The sequence below is a fragment of the Mauremys reevesii genome, linkage group 18 (genome assembly GCF_016161935.1).
Source record: "Mauremys reevesii isolate NIE-2019 linkage group 18, ASM1616193v1, whole genome shotgun sequence".
NCBI lineage: Eukaryota > Metazoa > Chordata > Testudines > Geoemydidae > Mauremys > Mauremys reevesii.
This window is the reverse complement of record NC_052640.1, coordinates 8,025,185-8,048,126: the sequence shown is the minus strand read 5'-3', so window position 1 is coordinate 8,048,126 and position 22,942 is coordinate 8,025,185. Positions and strand designations below refer to the sequence as shown.

Below are 22,942 nucleotides of genomic sequence, written 5' to 3'. Positions count from 1 at the left end.
CTAAAGATAGACTCCAGGCCATCTGAAGTGGATCCGGTAAGGAATGGGGAGACAATGTAGTGTTCAGAACAACAGAGTGGGTGGTTGCAATCAGCCCACGCAGGAAGTAGATGGGCAGTCTCAAAGCCTCAAATAACCTGCATCTGTGGAACTGACCAGTTCACCACCACCAGCTCCATCTCCATCTCGTCCTTAGTTAAGGGAGCTGATACCAGAATATCTGCCTTGAGCCTGAAACAGCTCACAGATGTTAGCTCTCCCATTCATTTCAATGGGATATTGACCCCAAATCCTCATCATTGCCACTTAAATGTTAATATCATTCACATTGAATTTTAGCAATAGAATACATCTAGAATATTTCCCCCATGGTCCCAATCCACCTTCCACCCTTACCAGCTGCCAAATTCCCCAAACATTCCCTTTCCTTCAGCCAAGGCCTCCAGCATACCATGGCCAATATCTGCAATGCTATTGCATTTCAACACAAGACCATACAGTATGGTGATATTTGACGGGCATAAATGGTATATATAAATAAGGAATGCTGTACTATTGTGTTACTTGATTCCCTCATTAATGCATTCACTTCCATGTGATCACCTAAAGCTGCCATGCTATTTCCAGTCTTGCTGCAGAATTCCAGGTCAGTTTATTACAAGGTACATGGGACCAGGCTAGAATGTGTACAATTGAGGTCTATTAGCTTAAACTGCCTACAATTCCCCATTTAAAAACTGGTTCCTAATACAGCACGAGCAGGCTCTGTGGCTGGGGGATTGACTGAAAAAGCCAAATCTTTGGTTTTTAAAAGAAGTGTTCAAGACTAGACCCAGCCTTTTTAGGCAGCTTGTATTTATACAAAAGTTACTACATAGGACAGTTTGACCCCAACTCAAGGAATCCCTGAATCAGTTATGAAGCCATTAGACTATCAACATTCGCGGGGTGGGTGGGTGTGTGTACACCTTCTACATAACATGCTAAAGCCAAACTGCATGTTACTATGAGGTAGTATTCTGCTTATGATACTGGTCTAACTGCTGAAAGACAGTACAATAGCCAATAGGAAAGCAGAAAACTCCATCCTTGGCCTCCCGCTGGCTTTATTGCTGCATTTCAATGCAGCAGCATCCAACTATCAATTATAAACAAGGCCTGAGTGTATTTTCATAAACAAGGCAGGTAGGTATGGTTAGAGGTTTACAAGAAGGAGAAACTGAGGTGAAGAGTGACTTGTCCAAGGTCACAGTGAGCCAGTGGTATAATAAAGCACAGGTTTGTTCCAGTTCCCAAGTCTGTGCTCTAGCCACTAGCCCACGCTGCAGAGGGAGAAGCTCCTCCAGAATGAGGGAACCTGCACACATTTTTGGCTTCTCTATTAGGGAGAGAAGAGAAGGAACTCTGTGCTGTGCCCACACCTAATTCAAAGCCCCAAAGTAGTTTGCACACAAAATATATACTGATGGTGGTAAGAGACCGTGGACATATACATATCCACCCTCCTGAGCTTTCACTGGATGGAGTAGAAGACAACGGGCATCTAAGGGTTAACCATTTTCACAGCTTGCTTAAAGATACGAGACAGAGGCAGGCACTACAACAGCCAATTCATTGTTAATAAATATATCTCTTTATTTTACAGACACATTTTCTTCAAGTTTTTGTTTTTAAAATACATCACTAGCCCACCTCTCTTGCTGCTGAAACACACAGGTTGGACTGTATTACCCTGGCTATCACACAAGTGCACAAGGCTGCCTTGGGTGGTATGAGCAGGAGGAGCAGCTTTGAGAACGTGGAGAAGCAAAGGACATTAATAAAGCCACCCCTCTTGCTGACATTTTCCAGCAATAAGCATGGCTGGTGGCCTAAGGCCATCTTTCAGCTACACACATGCCAAGCATGCCTTGGCAAACGTTTCAATTGATAAAGAGTTCATATTCACTGTAAGGATCTCCATTGTATAGCTTTCCCATACCATGGATTTGGTTCCCCCAATAATGAGCCCAAACCTGTGATGTACTGAGCATCTTCTGCAAGGTGCTAAGCACCCTCAACTCCCAATTAAGTCAATGGGACCAGACAGTGCTTGACAGTTTACAGGATCAGGCCCTAAGGAATCTACTCTCTTCAATGCATATGCATAACTCCAAAAGCAAGACTGAAGATGCACATGAAGACAAGACTCCTAATTTTGGAAACACTCTGATCCACTTCCAGCATTCACAGTAAATAAATAATTCAGTTTCTGATGTGGCCAATTAACATTGGGAGGTAATATGTTTATAGAGAAAGGCTTTTTTCTTTTTCTTTTTTTTTTTAAAAGCCCTCTAACAAAACTCCCTCAAATCAGCCACCAACTATAAAAAAGGTACCATCTCAAACTTCTTAGAAAACAGAGTAACGCCAAAAAAGCAATTCCTCATTTTGATGACTTGCACATTTTATCTTCACATTTCTAATAAGCATCAACCCAGTTTATAAAAAATCTAGCTCCATTTGGATTGGAGTTATGTCTTTCTGAAGAAGGCAGCCAGATTGATCATTCAATCCCATTATTGCAGTGGATGGTGGTGCTTTTGTTGCCAACAAGGGGCAGTGCACTGGAAAAACTGGACTCCTAGTCCAGACTAGTTAAGAATGATCCTAGCAATGCTTCATTCATGAAAAAGTCCTTGGCCAGTCAGTACTAGGTTTAAAAAGGCTGACAAGTAGTCGAATCAATGACTTAAGAGTTAGAACATATGATACATCTGTCACCATCAAGCTAAACAGTTGATATCTCCCCCTTTAAAACAGGACATGAGATTTCATTGCCAAAGCAGGAGCACAACCCAAGAGATTCAGATTTAATTTCTTCCCTCCCCCCTTATAAAATATGCATAAGTCTTTGACTGCATGCTCAGGAAGCACTGATCAATCTATTTGCAAAAATGTACAAAACTCAACAATTATAAAAAAATTTCAGTAATCTACGACCATCTGTTCAAGCCTATCTGGAAACCTGTAACAGATATTTAAATACTACAGAGCAAAAGGTGTTTTTTTAAACAATTTTAAAACACCAGAAGCAATCCACTAAGATAGCTATGTTTAAAAAAAAAAAAAATATCCATCGACTTTCTTCAACAGTGCTCAGTCCAAAGAAGGATGGATTAGTGTTTCAGCCATGGATGAGCTTCAATGGAAGCTTTGCTCCTGTCTCCATAATCATACAATAGTTCTTCACCCACTTTAATGTCTCGCGAGGCTATCAGTATGAGATGAGGTACGCCGTCAACATCATGAAGCTTTGTTTGACAATTGCCACATTTGCTGTGATTAATCAGCCTTCCCAGACGATTAGTCTCCTTTGTAGCATCGACACTGAAAGAACAAACACAGATTGGAAGATTTCTGCACAGCGCACATAAGTCACATTCTCACAACTAGAAGAGGTTAAATCCACACTGAAAATCAAGAGATGAAAGAAAATTGTGTGCAGTCAACACAAGGCTTGAAAACAGACAAAAAATACTAAAGATCCTGATGCCGTTACTGTCCTGATACGCATAACAAGCTTAAACAAACTGCTCCAACAAATCTAGTTACACTCTTGCATTACCACAAGTCAACATCCCACAGCATATGTTCATCACAACTTTACAGTTGTGAAAAAAGGGTCTTTCAACTCAGCCATGGATTTCTTCTAGAACTGACATCTTAGAGTCACCTACTGAGCTTTTTGTGGATCCCTTCCTTCTCTAGATTTTGCTTTCTCCCCATTAGCAGCCATAGGGCAACCAGCCAGAAGGGCTTGCTGTCTTACACATAGCTTCCTCAGAAGATATCATGGAAGGTATGTATTGTGTCAGCCAGCAAAAGGATGCACAACTAGCAATAAAGACCCCTCTCTTAAGACTGGGTATGCGTAGTGTCCAACACGTGCTCAGCCTCCACTGACCTGGGGATATTCCCAAAGTGAGCCCACACGTTGCTGTGCCAGAGCATCTACCTGAAGCTATATAGTACCTATCACTATAGCATCTAAGCACAGGTGTCATTGGGACAGCATGGGAGAAGTCAGACCATTAGAATTTATAACTGTCAAAGATATTTAATATGTAGGACTTTGTTACAATAGACTTAGACTCCAATATTTAATAGATACTATTTACTGATTTAATCAGCTGCAGTAATTTTAAGTAAATCATGGCATATTACCACTCTTCAATTCTTGGGCTGCTTTTACAAGCAAAATCCAGCCTGGCAAGGGAGGTTAACATACAGAGGTAAATAAAGCTGGCTTTCTGACTCGATTCTCAGCTCTGCTGCTGATCTATGAACCTCAAATCTCAGATCTATCCACTAAGACATATTGTCTCTTAATTCCAATTTCACTCACTATAACCAGAAGAGATACTCAGCATGTAGTTTTGAATGTTCAAGCAATATGAGTGAAAAATGGATTCAAATAAAAAGCAAATATCTCAAGGTAAATCTTGAGCTTGGAACTTTTACACTTAGCAAGAAAATTGAAAGATCTGTCACCTTCAAAGTTTCATCCACTTATTCTATTATTATTTCCCTTAAACTTTAAAAACAAACAGAATCAAAAGCTTACCAGTACATTTTGCTTAAATACTGAAAGTAGTACATATAGCAGCCTGTGGATGGATCTTGGGCATACACAGCTTCTCGCTTTTTAGCATCAGTGATCTCTATGAGATCCCCATGATATTCTACCACAAATTCTCCTCGATTAAAGTGTTTGGTAGCAATTACCCCTCTCCCTTTACCGTCAATGAAATCAATCTGTCAAGGAGAAAGGAGCTCAGTTAGCAAAGCTGCAAACTATTTAAACTGTTTTAAGTAAATCTATTTCCTACCTATTCAGGGGAAAGGGAACCTACAAGGGTTTGTCTTTGAGACATTAGCACCAATACAAGAGTGTGGCACATATGAACAAGTATTTTAGATAGCAAGATATGGCAGCATATAGCACATCTTTAGAGGAGATACATGGGATGCATTTAGGGATGCAGATCACCAGATATTTAGATAAACTGTTTCCTAGATAATAAAGACCAATGTCAACTGGACAGTAAATGCAGAAAAGTGGGATTAGTCCTCTTTTTATAGCAATTATTTGATTTCTTTGAGCAGTGGGGGAGGAGTTAGTCTTTCCATTGCAGACTAGGAGATACCCTCAGTGTCCAATTTGGCTGCAACATAGAATAGTAAGAGTTAGAGATGCAGAAAGGCTTATCATGGAAGCTAGTCTAGTCCAAAGCCAATACAGTCTTGTTCCCTACAACATGTTCTCTATTTTATTATCTAATCCATCACTTCATTGGATCACTATTCCACTGCCTAACACACACAAGGGAAGTTTTCCTGCTACTAGCACAGAAGTTTCCTTATTAATTCGAACACATCACTTTTCAGTGTAGCCCTTTCAAACACCCTAAATGATTCCTTCAAACATTAAAGACTGAACAGCTTCAGGAGTTCTGATCAGATAATATGAAGTGTAGAAATTAAGTTTTAGTTTCCTTGTCCCTGCTAACCTAGGGGGCGGGGGAGGGGAGATGAAGTACAAACCCTTACTTCTGAAAGGGAAAAAACAGCAACAAGACCCCCAGGCAGTGAGCAGAGTTAACTCCAGTAACTGTGATACTAGCTAACAAACTGATAGGAGCGCCACTACCACCACACTCCCATTCAATGCCACAAGGAAAAGCCTACATTTGCTGTTTAGTGTCATGCCAATAAACCTTTTTACCATACAGATGCAGTGTCATGCTATTTAAGTTGGCGTAGCAGTTACCTTCATTCCTTCTTCTTTCCCACTTTCAATTAATTCATCTATTCTCCTCTTTTCCTCAGTCTGCAAAAAGAAAAACCCATAGTATTGCTACTAGGATTTCTGCAGGGTTTCTTAAGCTAAGTGTTTCAGGAAGGTTTTTCTCTGGTAATAATCTCACTTTTCTAAGCACTCTATTTAGAGCTCAAGCATGTCAGTTTTGTCAGAAATATTACAACATTGAAAAGAAAATTTCAAATTGCTCTCCAGGAATATGCAGTTTTTCTATATGAGCAGCTGGAAGGCATCCTAAAGGAACCCAAATTTAGGTTTTGCTGTTTATGAGGAAGTGTTACTTTATATAGTTATATTGTGCATTTGCACTTTACTTAAGACCTCTCCTAGACAGTACTTTGGAGATTACAAGTATCTGCATTCATCATACTAAATTGTCATTTGACTGGCAGCATGGAAACCGCCAGGATTCGATGGGTTATACAAAAAGCACTACCTGCAATTCCGTTTTGCTCTTCCGGGAACTTCTTCTAATAGGGTAATAATCTGTCACTTTTCGATTCTGTGATGTTTTTCCTTGCGCTCTGAGGGATAAGGAAAGGATACATAAATTCTTAAGATTTTCTGGCCTCACTGTCCTAACCCAAAAGGGTCAAGAAGCTTTTACTTCCAAGACAGTGATTTGAGAAATTGCTGGTCAGAACTAAAGACTTTTTTTTATCTGCTTTCTTCATTCTGATACAACACCTTGTACACCCCCATTCTTCCCCACCTGGCCTCATCACCAATATTTCAACTCAAACTCTTGAGATGAGAAAGATCAGATATTTCTCAAAGCGTAGAGAATTAGCTCAAATTACTATTATACAGCACCTGTGTGTGTCTCAACCCAAGATTTCCATCATTAAACCTGCTCCATGGTTGGCTGCTGCTGGAGAGGGATGCACCCACCACACAGCGAAACCTTGATTTACACTGCTCATGCAAACGTGAGCTTAGATACCAGCTCAGCCATCAGACCACTAGCTATAAAGGTAATATCCTGGGTCTGGCCAAAGAACTTCTTGTTTTGCCCCCCTCAAAAATGAAGTCTTAACCACTTTGTTAGTTCCTATTAGTTAAGATTAGTGGAAATGTTCACCAATTTCTGCACAAGCTAGAGTGCTGTATGTTCAAGAAAAAAAAATCCTTTGCAAGGCACATATCAATGCTTACATCACAGTACAGAATGTAAATTAAATTGTTCTTTAGGGTAGGTTTCAGAATAAAATATAGCAGAAAATATTTCTGGCACATTTGCTTAAAAAAAAAATCCAAGATATGGCATACGGATGCCTTTGCTCCCCACGTCACCTACTTTCTCCTTGGTCCGGGTTTTGCTTTTACCACCTTCTTCTGAGCTTGCTTTGCATTTGCTGCATCAGTAGAATCAGAAGGAAGAGGCATGTTTTTCTGAGTTTCTGCAGCTTCTTGTTTTTGATTAGGAAAGGACACTGAAGAATCACACCCACTTTCTTTATCATTCTGGTCTTCTGGTTTTATAGCACCTTCTATTGTATTAAGAGTAGTTTTTTTCCCTGTGGATGGAAAACGTAGGGCAGACTAACATAAGATGTCTTCTAGCTTTCCTTTCTTCTACATCACAAAGTGCCCATAACACTTAAAGGTTTCTAACCTGTATTTTATCTGTATCAAATTACAGGGGAGGGATGGGGAAGCATTGTGTTACATGGCAAAGTAAGTAGTCATAAGGGCCAAACTGGACCAAGTTATCTGTTATGCATCATGAGTCTAATTCCTACAGGTCAAAGGATGGAGAGGGATGATTTGAACCCAAGTATTTTGTCTAGTTAAAGATGTTATCCAGACACAGAATTTCCCAATTCTTAACATCACAGACACTACAAAGGGAGTTTTGTAACAATTGCACTATTGTCCAAGCCAGCAAGTTTGCCATGTTGAACTCTAAAACTGGCATGACAACTAGATTAATACTCTGCAAGGAAAGTGACTATAGGAATCTGCTGGGGTACTATAGTCCCATACTTAGTGGCTATTGGTATCAAGAGGCCAGTGCCATCCAAAAAAATAAAAATAAAAAGGCAATGGAAACAGAAAAGGAATCAAAGTTGCTCTTCTATTATACACATTGTAACAAATCTACATGCTGCAGCTGGTACAATCAGTAAATGCAGACTCAGAATGTGGGTGGAAGTCTCTAGGATTCCTGGTAGATTCTCAAGGTAAATGGCTTAAAAAAAGAGAGAACAACATTCTAGACCTTCTCCTGGCCTAGAATGACCTCATGACCTAGACTCAGCAAAGCTGTTAAACATGTGCTTAATTTTAAGATTTAAATTAGTTTTAAGAGCCTTGCTGAATAGGGATGGGATTACTCACATGCTTAAAGTTGAGTACATGCTTAAGTTCTTCGCTGAATTGGAGCCTTTATCAGAAACCTCTAGGGGCCTGATGCAATCACTGTTGAAGGCACTGCAAATCTTTCCACTGACTTCAATAAGGACTGGAACGGGCCCCCAAGCATAGACAAATTGCAATCCAAGTCCTCTTACCATCTATCTCCAGAGCCCTCACTTTTGACAGGGGAGGTTCTTTATTTCAAGAACATTTTCTATTGGTCCATCCCAGCCACTTTTGAGACAGGACGTGCTTTTATTTTATTGGCTTTTTCTTTGTTGCTAGGTTTGCAGCTAGGGTGATGTGGCGTAAGGTGGAAGCCATTATTTTCTGTTTAATGGAAATGTGAACTGGCTTTTTTTCTTTTTAAATGACACCCAAGTACCATAGCGATTGGTGCGTAAGCAGCAGTAAAACTAGTTAGGGTCAGACTAATTCCATGAACACTGGAAGAGATGTTAACTGCATACAACCCAGTGTCTTGTACATACAAATTTTCAAGTAACATTTGTATCCTGGTCAACTAAATAATTTTTTTTTTTAATAAGTGCTAAAATTGGTGAGATCCAACGGTTTAAGATCAATGATTCTCCAACTAATCTACAAAACACTCCATTTGGTGTATAGAGCTACTTCTGTAACAATGAAAAAGCAGCTACCAGTTTTCTAGCATTGGTGGTCCAGTCCAAGAAACAGTTTTCAAAAGATGCTTTCCCCCACCACACTCTTAACTCTAGCCACACAGACACCAAACCTGAACACCACTACCTTTCATCACACTACGTGGTTGCTTCATACATTTCTTGGCTTGGTGTTTCCTTGGCACTAATTAAATAGTAATCAAATTTGCAGAGGAAACCAACTCTGGATAATAAACATGCAAAAAAAAGAGGACAAGCCAAACTGCAAAGTGACCCACAGAGATTAAATACAAATGGGGCATGCAGGGAATTTAGGGAATATTAAGAACTAAATATTTAAGTCCTACACCAGGAAAAGAAAACAAGTAAGCCAAGAGACAAAACAAGAGGGAAATTTTAACCAAGCAGCTGCATCATTTAATTTAAGTGAAATTGGTAAAGAGAGATCAGTATTCACGAGAGAGCTGAAATTCCATACACACTAACTATTTGCTGGGAAGGCAGGGGGTCTACATAAAAGGGATCTTAAGTTGTACCCAATTTGAAAGTTTGGGAAAAAAGTACTGGGCTAGACAAGGCATGTTTTCTAACCCACAAGCAAACGGTTGTAAGGTCAATCTTACCGTCTCCTCTTTTGCATGTTTCATTTAGTGTTTTGCCTTGACATTTCACCTCATGATGCATGACCGAGTTTTCCTCTTGAAGTGGAGGACGAGCACCAGGAGATTTGTTAGAACTTAGGTAGGTGTAGATTTTGGACTGGCCAAGAAATACGTTCTCCTAAAACAGAGACCCAATAAAGCTCATTACATCAAAGAAACTCATCAATCTCAAGCCTCCAGTTGGTATCTGGATCATGCTACATAGGCCAACACCTACATTACTGCAACATATTTGCATCTGAATAGCAGAGTATACATAAAAACCATCTGTGTTCAAAAAGCATATCACTCTGGTTGGTAACAGCTTGAACAGAACTTGCCATGCAAATTCTCAGCACAGGCACTTCCTCAAAAACAAATTAAATGCATCATGTTAGTTGAATTAAGTATTAGGGTACAGGCCTAAATTCTTCTTTTGAATGTGTACGTATCTCCTAGCGACTTAAACACAAGGTGCAATGCTGGTATCTGAGGGCAGCATTTGGTGCTAATATTTTTCTCATGGACCTACATAATTAAGGTTCTCTCTCAAATGTTTCTTTTTTTAATAGAATAACTATTTAATTTTTGATGATTTTTCTCCGAAGTAGTACAGAACAGAGACAAGTATATTCCATTATTTAGGGAGCTGATATTCCTCTTGCAATTGCATTAAAAAAAACAAGCAACAAAACTGATCTAAGGCTAGTTTTTTAAAACCTCAGCTTTGGTAATTCTCTGCAGTTTCTCCTCCCACCTCCATTCCAAAAATCAATTCTAGGACACACATCAATACCTACAATACACAGAGGTACCAATAACATCAGAAAGAACTGGATGACCAATTTTAAAAATTAAGCAGCATTGTTTCTAGCGCATTGTATGAACAGGTTAGAAGGCACTCCAGAATCTGCTCCATATGAGGTAGGTACTGAATGATGCTAATTGTACTCTGACAATGTAGAATCCAATGAATGAAGTTTGTTCTCCATGACACACTGCCTCATGTGAAATGACTGCCCCTTAAAGACAGTATCTGCAGTGTTCAGATTGAGCAGGTGTAACAAAGTATGACATAACAGTATTTATCTCAAGCTTTGTGGCTCAGAATCTGAGCTTTGAATTTTAAAGAAGTCTCTACCTCTTATGATTAAAAAGAAAATCTCAAAAATGTGAGCCAAGCATAACCAATGCAGGGAAGATTTACCTCAGTCTGGAACAATAGCTCTGAGAGGTGTTAAATGTCATTGTTTATATGAGCAATGGAAAGGGGGCGGGGGGAAGGAATTACAGATCTGCGCACTCGTTTTGGCATCATGAGTAGATGGTGTTTGGAAGATAAGGTCTATTACATTTTCCTCCATCCGGTCAATCAAGAATGAGCTCAGGAACACAGCAAAGCCCAAAAGAGCACTTAAGCCCCATTTAAGGATCTCACAGGCATATTTAAATCCCACTGAGAGTAAGCCAAGCTCCAGGAGCCCAGCAGAACCCATGGGCATATGTAGAGAACATGCACAATCTACCATGAGTGACGCTTCATTGTAGTGATGCAAGAACATACGAATGGCCATACTGGGTCAGACCAACGGTCTGTCTAGCCCAGTATCTGGTCTTCCAACACTGGCCAGTGCCAGATGCTTCTGAGAAAGTGAACAGAACAGGGTGATTTATCGAGTGATCCATCCCCATCATCCAGTCCCAGCCTCTGTACTTGTGTGAGAAGGGCTTATGTGGAGGGCTTAGAAGAGTACCATTATCTTCTCCCCCCTCTCCCAGGTTTGACTCCCAGGTGTCTATTGAGTAATTCTGATTGTTCAACCCCATGATGTCATATGTTGAGACATCATTTAGCCAGAACCAAGATTGCCTTGGGTATATTTCTTACATCTAAAAATCATTTGTGTGTGTAACAAAAAGATATATTTTTTTCACAAAAAAAGGAACCCTACAGTTAAAGCATAAAATGCACCACATATTCCAACAGATGGGTGCATAAGCACTGACAATTAAAGGGAGCCTATTGTGGAACATACACCTGTTTTAACCTTAAAACTGGATAAACTGCTTAATGGTATAACCTTTGTGCTCTGTGTCTGAATTAGTTGTAATATGTAATTTTTTCCAGTAGAAGAATTGTTAGTTCCTGGCCATTTAAAGGCTCACTCAGCTTGTTTAGTTGCACTTGAGAAGTCAACCCCTTTCACAGGTCTATAAATATTTTTCTTCTTTCTGTAGCATTTAGGTCCCAGTTTTGTGGGCACTTACAGATGCACTAACTTCAATGCCACTAATCACATGCTAAAAGTCAGGCACATAGGCAAGTATTTGGAAGACCCCGGTTTTAAGACTGCAAATTCTTGCAGGCAGGGAGGGAGATAGTAATTGTAGGTGTTTACACCGCTACCATAAGCCCTTCTGCTGCCACCTGATTCCCCACAGACAGACTCTTAAGCCCAGCCAAAGCCTCGATGAATAGGGATCAGCTTGCAAGATTGGGGCTACAGTGAAGCTCTGATCCTGCCTAGGGCTTGCAAGGCTACTGCAATAACAACGGCGGCGGCGTCCTGCCAGCACTTACACGAGGAACGTTACTCGCGTGAGCATTGACCCATTGACTTCAGTGCGTCTGCTGCGGCAAGCTCCTCCCGGCTGGAAGCCCCGGCGGGGCCAGGCCCGGGGAGCGCCCCCGCGGGACAGCTGCATGGCCACGTCTGCCTGGGCGGGGAGCAGCCCCGGGCGCCCCTCAGCCGGGGTTCGCGGCCACAGGCCCAGGCTGGCTGCAAGCGGGGGGGCCTTTACCCCACACCCCGACTCTGCCTCCCCGCGCTCCTGCAGCCTGGCCCTGCCCGGGGAGGAGCCGGGGTGTTCGCCTTGCTCCCCGGCCCCGGCCCGGCTCCAGCCGCCCCTCCGCAGCCGGGGCTCGGAAGTGGCAGGAAATTACCTTTCCGGCGCCCCAGTGTGTGTGTGTGGGGGGGGGGAGAGACACGGCGCTTACCCCGTTCATCCTGGGGCGGCCGGGCCCCCTTCTCTCGGTGCTCTCCGGAGCCGCCGCCGCCTCCGCTTTGCCCTCCCGGGGCTTGGACATGGTCTTGCCTAGGGGAGAGCAGGGGATGGGGCCGTCAGAGCCATGCCCGGGGCCGCTTCAGTCCCCGGCAGCGGCCGGAGCCGCCGCCACCTGCGCCATGTTTCAAGGGCTCGGTGCGGAGAGGGAAGCCCAGGCAGGCCGGCCCAGCGCGCACCCCGCACGGGGGGAGGAGCGCCGCCGAGCTCCCTCCCCCCGCTGCCGAGGACACGCTGCCCCCCAGGGGAGCCCACCGCAGCGGTGGAGGGGGCAAACCAGCCCGGGCTTTGGGAGCCGGTGTCTGGCACCGCCCGCCCCGCAACACACGCCTCCTAGAGCCCCACAATACCCCGGACCTACCCACTCACACCGCCCTCCGTAAGACAAACACCCCCAGGGTCCCCCGGACCCAGGCACCCCCCCAGCCTCAGCCCCCGGCCCCAGGCACCCCAGGGCCCAGCCCTCTACATAGCCCAATTACCACCCCCACGTCACACCCCCCTCCACAACCCCAGCTCCATTCACACCTCAGAACTCCAGCACCCCACGTGCCTCCGCCAACCCAGCCGCTCCCTGCCCGCTTCTCTCTGCCCCCATAGGCGCCCAGCCACCAGCCCCTGCCCACACCCACTGCCCATATCCAGACCCCCACCCCTTGGACCCTCCATGACTTACCCTCCCCCCCAGCACCTGTCAGGGCGGGTACCTTTAGCCATGGCTCCGAGAGCGGAGCCAAGCCCGGCTCGCAGCTCTCCCGGCAGGAGGTCCCGCTCCGAGAACCTTCACGGAGACTCAGTGTAGCCGAACTGCTCCAAAGAGATACACTGAGCCGCTCTCTGCTACCTGATTGGCGCTTTCCACTTGCCTATCACACCTCCCCGATCTTTGATTGGTGCGCAGGGAAACGTCCCGCCTTCCCCGATTCCATTTAAGCCATCCAAGTCAGCGCGGCTGCCTCCCAGTAAGGGTGTTTAAATGTGCGTCCCCTGGTCGCTGATTGGCCAGTGCGAAGAGCACGGGGCCCGTGATTGGAGGCCAGGACAGGAGTTGTCCATCCTTTGCTAGGCTGAGCCATGTGGGTGAGAGTTCTGGATCGCTTGACAAGAGCCTTAGGTACTGCTAGCCACTGTATATGGGGTTCAAGTTGGTTGTACATAAGAGCCCCTATGGGGAACAGTGCAGAATACCCTATATACACAAATCTCTCCCCACTTTTCCCAATCTTTGGCTCTATACTCTTCCCTTCCCAGCATCTCCCTCCCTCCTCCAACACACACAAGAGAAAAAAAATAGATCTAACCGGCAATTTTTCCTACTTGAGCTAAATTATATCTGTAGCCCTGAAAAGACAACGTTGACTCCCCTGAGACTGCAAAACTCTTCTGCTGAGCTCTGTGTATCCTGCTAACTAGACCCGGTTCCAAGAGGTTTGGCTGTGTGCACATATGCACATTGGGATAATGGGATTATATGTGAGGGTCTAGTTTACACAACCTTGCACATTTTATTTTAAACAAAGCATTCAGCTCCCAGGAACTGAAAGAGCATGGTTATAGCTTCTGCGTTGTACTTCCCAACACCAGGAAGTACAGAATGCTGGTGTGGAGCCCTATCCACTGAACATACATCATGGTTGCAGGGTTACATTCAGGGCCGGATTAACTCTCCGGTGTGCCCAGAGCTGTTAGATTTTGTGGGGACCCTGTATGCAAATCTTTTTCCTAATTTAAAACAAAATGCTCACAATTATGGCATTGAGGCTATTAACGCTATATTAAACTTGCCTTTTAATTAACATAAAGCCATTCTGTGGTTACCTTTCAATATTAAAACATGTAGAATATAGTTAAATTCATTCAAAATAGCCTACTTCTAACTTTAGAACAGCTGTTATATTAGTTTATTTCTGGGAGGAAGTTTGGGTGCAGGGGGGGGGGCTGCAGGGTGGGGCAGAGTGTTGGGGTGCAGGAAAGGGTGAGGGGTGTGGTCTCTGGGAGGGAGTTTGGTGCAGGAGGGGATTCTGACCTGGGGCAGGGGGTTGGGGTCCAGAAGGGGGTGCGGAGCCTGAGCAGGAGTTTGGATGCAGGAGAGGATTCTGACCTGGGGCAGAGAGTTGGGGTGCAGGAGGGGGTGTGAGGTGTAGGCTCTGGCTGGGAATCGCTTACCACAGGTGATTCCCAGCTGGCAGTGCAGCAGGGTTCAGGCAGGCTGCCTGCCTGCCATAGCCCAATGCCACTGCCAGAAGTGGCTGCTGGCACATCTCTGTGCGCCCCTGGGAGGAGGGGGGCAGCATGTCTCCATGCACTGCCCGTGCCCACAAGTGCCACCTCCACTGCTCCCATTGGCTGGTTCCTGGCAAATGGGAGATGCAGGATGGTGCTGGGGGTGGAGGCAATGTGCAGAGCTGCCTTACCCCCCACCCCCCACTAGGGGCCAGAGAGACATGCCAGCAGCTCACAGCTTCTTGGAGTGACATGGGGCCATGGCATGCAGGCAGCCTACCTGAGTCCTACCAGGATCAACCAATCGATTGCGATCGACGGGTTGGTGACCACTGAATTGTATATAATTATTGATTTATTTTTGCAGGGTCCCCCCTTAGCCCGAGGCCCTGGGCTGCAGCCTCTAAAGCCCCTGCGTTAATCCAGCCCTGGTTACATTGTACCTCAAAGTCAGAAAAAATATCACCAAGAAGCTTGTAGAAACAAGGAGGCTGAATACCACATGAGACCATCATTGGGATACAGTGCTGAGCTTTTCACCTCTAAGTTTTTGGTATCAATTCAGCTAATTTTGGTAATGAATGGAAGTTATTATACAATGGCAGTTTGGTAGCCAATATGAAATGAGTTTGGTGGCCTAACTATAGCTCCCACTGGTCACCCAGCTGCTTCACAAGTCAACATCACTACAACTGGCATCAACTTGTTGGCAGTCCTAGCAGAGAGGCCAAGACATGATTGGGCAGTGGAGACGGAACTATCTTCTCCATCTTAGAGATAGTTCCTCAAAGTCTATCTCTTCACTGACCAAAAAAGATGGGGTTTTACAGCCACATAGTTAGCCAGCATTATCTAGTTACACCTCTACCCTGATATAACAAGAATTCAGATATAACGCGATAAAGCAGTGCTTCGGGAGAGCGGGGCTGCGCGCTCCGGCAGATCAAATCAAGTTCAATATAACGCAGTTTCACCTATAACATGGTAAGATTTTTTGGCTCCCGAGGACAGCGTTATATCGAGGTAGAGGTGTATCTTGTAAAATTCTACTGTAAACAAGGCTCTGTATTTTTTACAAAGTAGCTAAGTAAGGTCAGTCATAGGTGGTGGTGAGGTTTAGTGTTGACCAACTTATCTATTCAAGCATTTATACCAAGCTGATCAGCAGGATATCTGAGCTCTTTATATAGAGTCTGGGTCTGATTTTGCTATTCAAACTCACACTCTACTTCTGAAATCACTTACTGTGTAAGCTAATATTTCACGAGTAATGGAATCAGCATGGACGACTTACAACTAAACACAACAATAGCAAATTTTGTTCTCTCTGCTACTCAGCTGTTACATTTTGTTTCTGTTGTCTTTCTATTATGGAGGAGGGGTAGTAAGACCGTAGTTAAGGTTGCATCAAGAGTTTCAGTGTCACAGGGTAATGACTTGTTAATATATTCTAAATTTTCTGAGAATAAAGCACAAAATAGAAACATAGTTTTCAAGGTCTAATCTTAGAGCTGATTTTTATTTTGTGAAATATTATTATTAGTAGGATTGTAGGTAAGCTAAGTCAGAGAAACTTCTTGCAATCAGGGCTGATGTGTGTTGTCTGGACAGCGTGTTGGAAATTTCACTGCTGCTCCTTGCAGTGTATCCGTTCTGTGAATAAAGGACTGCAATTTCCAAAGGTGTTAAACCTGCAGCTGTTACAAGCACACACACAAGATTCTTTAATAATCAGTCAATTTTTAGATGTCAAACTACTAAAGAATGTGCAGAAGATGGGCCATTGGAGGTCCAAATATACACTTGACAAAATCAGAAGTTTCAGCACAGATGTGCCGATTTTCAGTAGCAGACAGGAGGCCCTGCTGGTTGCTGTAATAGAAATGGAGTAGAGAAAAAGAATATTATTTTGTCCTAAACAGGAGGCTGAGTAAATCCCCTCATTCACACACACCGTCAAAAAATAAGGCTGTCGATAATGGGGTTTTTTGTTTCTTTTTTTTTTACTAACATTTCCGACTGTTGCTATTACCAGTTCAGTTCCACAGGCCATGATCATGATGATACGACTATTGCAAATAGGGCTCAAAGCACCCAGAGACATTTTAAACACCATGACCTAGGTCCTGCAATGACCTCTACATTGGTGCAGAGTTCTGTGCTCAGTGAAATATCAGGCCTATATCATCTACTCTCCATGCCTTGCATTCTCCTCAGGCTTAGGATTGTTTATGGAGACTCTTCTGGCATAACACTGTAGTGTAGATGCAGCATACACTGACGTAAAGCGTTCTTCTGTCCTTGCAGGAATACCACCTCCCCCAATGATGATGATGACAACATCGACAGAAGTATTCTTCCATCAACATGGCTGTGTCTACACTGGTGGTTAGGTTGGCATAGCTATGTTGCTCAAGGGTGGGTTTTTTTTTTCTTTAAGCTACAACTTTTAAGTGTAGACCAAGTGTCAGTAGAACTGAGAATGATAAGGTGGTTAAAACAGAATATTGTGATAGGTCTCCCAATTAATGCGATTAGCACTGTTCCCATACACAAAGGAAGAAAGTCCTTGCCTTAAAGAGTTTACCATTGAAGTAATCTTATATTTATCTGATTTTATTAAAACATAGTTCTGATTGCTATGGTAGCAAAGCACACAGAATACAAATGATATAAATAAACCACCTTCAAATTATGGCTCTCAAACTGCTACTACTTTGGCATTTTAGCTTGTGCACCTGCAGATACTATTTCATATATGTTAGATGCCATAATTAAGGCTGAGATGGCCATTCCTGACACTGGATGTAGATATTGTTTAAATTTTAGCACAGAGTTTGTACAAAGCAACATGATGGAGCATCCATGAAAGATGCAACTGACAATGTATGTCATCTCATATGAGTTAGAAATAGATTTTATTTTGTGCTCATTGGAGAAATATCAAAACCCACATAAAATTACAGCCTTTTACATAACACCCTCAAAGGATAACTCCATAGTTAAAATTATTTTAACCTGCCCCCCCTATTTTTACTGCACCGTTTCACCAATTTTTTCACCTATACTTAACAAAATCGAAAACCTAATCATAATAAATCAATGGGACAAAGACACAAGAGTAAGTTGAGTGGAGAGAGATAACACTGTGTTTTGAAGCATCTCCTGCAATTCCACTAAACTATCTGGGACACAGTTCTGAGTCTTCAAGTATAATAGTAAATTAGTAGTAGTATTTTACAACCTACAAAATATGTAACAAAAATGTAATAGAATGTCAGACAGCCAAACGGAGCAACATCATAGAGGGTGGATTCTACACACTTGCATGAAAACATTGTAAACCACTTTTTTACATTTGCATGGAGTCCAAAGGCTTGTCTACTTCAGGGATTTTTGCACAAATGTTGCAAGCCTTCTTTTTCCACTGGTGCAATGAATCTATACAAGAGGGTTCTGCTGGTGTACTACACCAATGCAAAAAATCTATAAGGTAGACATTTCACAGGCCTGGTCTACACTGTGGGGGGGACACACACAAGCTAAGTCGGTCTAAGTTACGCAACTTCAGCTATGAAAATAGCGTAGCTGAAGTCGACATACTTAGAGCTACTTACTGCAGTGTCTTCACTGCGATAGGTCGACTGCTGACACTCCCCCGTTGAATCCGCCCATGTTTCTCACTCTGGTGGAGTACCAGAGTTGACAGGAGAGCGCTCGGCGGTCGATTTATCGCATCTTCACTAGATGTGATAAATCGACCCTCGTTGGATCGATTGCTCCAGAGGTAAGTGTAGACATGCCCATAGGCTGGGACAACGCCTGAGCCTGACTGCTCTCAATGCTGCTCTGAGTTCTGCTGCTGCTTATATCATCAGATTAACGCCCCCATGACAAACCTCCAAACAGAAAGTGAAGGTTAGGGTTGAAAAATCACTAACTGTTCAACAATCAGATCCATGCAGGGAGGTATCCTCGCACCCCTGTGGGGCCTATTGACTTCAATGCAGTTCTGTGTGGCAGCAAGGGTCCACCCGTCCAGATCCAACTCGAGGATCAGGACCATGATCCAAAATTAAACAGTAAAATCCCAATTCCACAAACATTCACACCTGAGTAACTTAATCCATGTGATCAGTTCCAACCAATTAGATTATTCACAAATGTAAAGTTACTTACATGTATGTTTGCAAACCCCAGGGATTAAATATAAACTCTTTTTTGTTAAAGGTGACCTGCATAGGAAAAAGCAAATTGAGCCTGTGTACTTTGGTGCTTCTTTATGATGTACAATATAAAGAAGGCCCAAACATTTTTTTGTTTGTCTGTTGGTTAATTATAAAAAGAGTTTCTTCCCGATAATTTTTTAACATTACAATTTCAGTTCCTGTTTACCCTGGAGCACTAGTTAAGCTATGACATGATAAGAGCCAAGAGAATGAAAGCAATGGAGAAGGAAAGGGATTTTAGTCAGACTTAAAAACTCTTTTGTTAACTATTTAACTGCAATGACTAATGAACATTTAGGAAAATGAATGTATTTGTTAAAATTCATCTCCCCTCACCCACTTCCTCTTCAATAAGACCTCCAATAGATTCTCCAGGAAAAACAGGGAAGACAATAGTTCAGATTCCTATGTAAAGAACAAGTAAGAAAAAAAAGTCTTAAAAATGCAGGCCCTCTTCTTATACTTCAGAGTAATAAAGTTTTACAGATCACCTTTAGCTAACCCCTCCCTAAGCTAATTTGAGGTTACTATACCTAAAGTTTGATGTAGATTTGGTAATGAGATCAACACATTAGCTTGTCATATATGTAAAGTCAAATCTTGGACATTTTAAAAAGTTTTCTGTGAAAATAGAATTTGAAATTGTGGCTCCACGGGCAGCCACTAGGGGGCAAAAACAAACTACGGTAAGTAACCATCATCTCCAGAGCAACAAAGAGAGCAATAAAAAAAAAACCAGGAGTACTTGTGGCACCTTAAAGACTAACAAATTTATTTTAGCATGAGCTTTCGTGAGCTGCAGCTCACTTCTTCGGATGCATAGAGAGCAATGTCATCTAAAACAGTCTGCTGCGTTGGACAGTGTAGGTACCATTTTTTTTATGTTTTATCACCACTATTAAATGACAAAAAACGCTGTCTTTTCTCTTAGGTCTCATTAGGGAGCTACAGATGAAAATACTAATATGGGGATAATGTATTTCATCATGTGTGAGCTTGTAACCCCAAGGAGTCTGCTGCAGCCAGTCACCATGATTCAGTGCACTCAGCACACATAGGAGTTGTTCGCTTACTCAGTCTCCATAGAGAGAACCATGGTTGTTACTATGCAGTGCTGAATTAAAACACATTTTTCCTTTCTAATCAACTCACACATTTGCAACTGATTGTGTTAGTTCTTATTATGTATTCTTTGACTTATGTAGCAGGCGTCACATTTATAGATAAGCACTTTTCATAAACTTTACACAAGTATTTCCTTCTGATATGAAGTGTTGACTCAACAATCCATCAGTCTCACCCCATAGATAACTCACTCACCCATTTAAAAAAAAAATGTAGTGATGGAAAAAATAATGCCTGACCAATAAAAGCCCGGCAGTGTGATGTAACATTATGTAGAATGATTTTATATAAAACCATATATTACTAGTTAACATTTTAATTATAGCAGGATATGACTAATTATATTTCCTATATTGGGTGATGGGGGTGGGAAACGGTTGATGGCATCCAGAGCAGCAGTGGCTGAAAATGAAAATAGTATCTCAGGCCCAAATCCTTAAAGATGTTTGGGTGCCTAACTCCCACTGATTTCAATGGGATTTAGGCATTTAAATACCAGTACCTAATGCAGCCCAATTCAGCAAGATACTTAAGCACAGGAATATCTTAAAGTTAGGTACATGATGAAGAACCCAGTCCTGCCAAGACTTATGTATATGCTTAATTTTACATACTGCAAGTAGTTCCATTCCAGTCTACTCACCGTGCATAAAGTTAAGCACAAGCATTACTTCTTGCAGACTGACTGGAGCCTATGTATCTTTCTGAATCAGGGATTGAATACAAGAATTATACAACAGCATTAAAACATTTTATATTTTATGGCAGAAATTTTGACATTTACACAGGTGCACTTAATGTTACACTTGCTGCACGTAGACTGTGCACAGCTAGTTAAGTATGCTGTTATTCAAAGTGGTTAAGAGGCAGCAGCCAGGCATTAGGTAGCTGCATTTTACATATTCTTATCGCCTCTGGCCAGACTTCCATCCCCCTCAATGGTTGAGGCTGAGTGATAAGCCTGATCTGCCTTACTTCAAGTATAGTAACTAGATTGATCTACAAAAAGAACAGGAGTACTTGTGGCACCTTAGAGACTAACCAATTTATTTCAGCATAAGCTTTCGTGGGCTACAGCTCACTTCTTCGAATGCATAGAATGGAACACACAGACAGAAGATATTTATACATACAGAGAACATGAAAAGGTGTAAGTACGCATACCAACTGTAAGAGTCCAATCAATTGAGATGAGCTATCATCAGCAGGAGAAAAAAATTAGCTTGATCTAATTTACAACACCTAACTTACCCCATACAGAGATGCTCTGGCTCTGCAGAATTTAAGAGCTCTGCGGGACCTAAGCATCAGCCTGCAGAGATTTGTAGCTCTGCAGAAATAGAGTATCGGACCTGTGCAGCTCTGCTCCTTAGTTCCCGATCTCCAAAGATGCTGAGCATTAGAGATACTTTTATAAAACTCCTTAGGAAAATAAATGCTGGAAACTTTATTAACACAATATTAATATGGCATATGCCAGGGACAAACATGCAATCTTAATGATATAAACTAATATTCAGTCTTTCATTATCTGATCACGTACAATTTTCAATATGCAAAAGTTAAGGTTCCCATAGCAATGTTAACTCAGTCATATTGCACATACATAATATTTTCTATTCCTTTTTTCCTGTTTAAATGTGAAGCTTAATACATTTTATAACAAGCTGCAATACATAAGACAACACTAATATATGGATAACTTTAGCTATATGATTAAGTGCTGTATATGCTGAAAGTTTAAAAGTATGTTTTGTGGTCAGTTAAGGTTATTTTTGGAATGGGTAAAATGATTTTTTCACATCAGTGATGTAGCTAATCAAATGTGTGAAATGCAAGATTAATATTTATACAATTTACCCTAATTAGTCATTTTCATCCTTTATATTCTTATTTGTTTTGTGCAAAAATTGAATACCTACATATAATGGAGTAAGCATCACTGAATATTTTTAGTCATTTTATACTAGTGCCTATATAAAGATTTTAACAATATATTTTATGGCTCCTCAGTTCACATTAAAGATAAATAACTTGCATACTTCTTAAATGTTCAAAGTTTAAATTGCAATATTTTTGTTTCAGAATTTGGATAAACATCATTATTCATTGTAGCAATCTTAAGTGTAAGTTAACAAAGCTTTGTGGTGCCTACTTTTTTATTTTATTTTTTAAATAAAAAGTGGCCTGAAAACTAAATACAGATGTCATAAAAAGACGTCAGCACATAAAGTTTTCAAGCATAATGGGCTCTTTGCTGTTTGTGTAGACAGTTTTATGCATCAGGCTTGTAGTTGTCTGTAGAGAAAACTTGATGTGCCAGGCATATAGTTTTGTTTTTTTAATAGTGCCAGGCTCTTAAGGTCTGTGACAGAGTAGCAGAGACTGCCCTCATCACAGAGCCCTTGAGCTGGGCAGAAGTCCTCCAATTCATGAGAAAAAAATTCCTAAGAGAAAAACAGCAGAGAGAACTGTGGACTTAAGCCAGGAAGTCTGTAGTTCAGGTGATCATGGCAGTGGGAAGTAGTTCAGTAGGATCTTGGCACACATCCTACCAGACTGCTGAAAGTTTTATGCCTCTAGAGCAGTGTTTCCCAAACTCGGGATGCCACTTGTGTAGGGAAAGCCCCTGGTGGGCCAGGCCAGTTTGTTTACCTGCCATGTCCACAGGTCCAGCAGATCGCGACTCCCACTCTGGCCGCAGTTCTCTGCTCCAGGCCAATGTGAGCTGCTAGAAGCGGCAGCCAGTAAGTCCCTCAGCCTGCGCCGCTTCCAGCAGCTCCCATTGGCCTGGAGCAG

General features: G+C 42.3%; 1 protein-coding gene and 1 long non-coding RNA gene across 3 annotated transcripts; one reads left to right on the top strand and one right to left on the bottom strand.

Annotated features, from left to right (window-relative positions):
* Positions 1 to 1,610: 1,610 nt before the first annotated feature.
* On the bottom strand, positions 1,611 to 13,499 carry KMT5A (lysine methyltransferase 5A). 2 transcript variants are annotated; one of them, XM_039505796.1, is made up of 8 exons: positions 13,274 to 13,499; positions 12,502 to 12,599; positions 9,486 to 9,642; positions 7,161 to 7,380; positions 6,300 to 6,387; positions 5,813 to 5,872; positions 4,607 to 4,797; positions 1,611 to 3,369 (listed from the first exon to the last, which is right to left on the bottom strand). In XM_039505796.1, exons 1-8 carry the CDS (start codon positions 13,281 to 13,283, stop codon positions 3,159 to 3,161), a joined length of 1,035 nt encoding a protein of 344 aa, XP_039361730.1. In that variant the 5' UTR covers positions 13,284 to 13,499; the 3' UTR covers positions 1,611 to 3,158. The 2 variants fall into 2 exon arrangements, with proteins under 2 accessions (XP_039361730.1, XP_039361731.1); XM_039505797.1 differs by lacking the exon at positions 5,813 to 5,872.
* A 44-nt stretch (positions 13,500 to 13,543) lies between these two features.
* Positions 13,544 to 20,312, top strand: LOC120386168. The gene is made up of 3 exons (XR_005589564.1): positions 13,544 to 13,680; positions 17,097 to 17,207; positions 19,950 to 20,312. It is a non-coding gene; the product is annotated as an uncharacterized LOC120386168 (long non-coding RNA).
* Positions 20,313 to 22,942: the final 2,630 nt, after the last annotated feature.

What these genes read in the sequence shown, in the direction of transcription:
- KMT5A (XM_039505796.1), bottom strand. An exon ending in AAACCCGGACCAAGGAGAAA is followed by an intron (nt 6,388 to 7,160) that starts GTAGGTGACGTG and finishes CTTATCCCTCAG; the next exon opens with AGCGCAAGGAAAAACATCAC. An exon ending in GGAAAGAAGAAGGAATGAAG is followed by an intron (nt 4,798 to 5,812) that starts GTAACTGCTACG and finishes TCTCCTTGACAG; the next exon opens with ATTGATTTCATTGACGGTAA.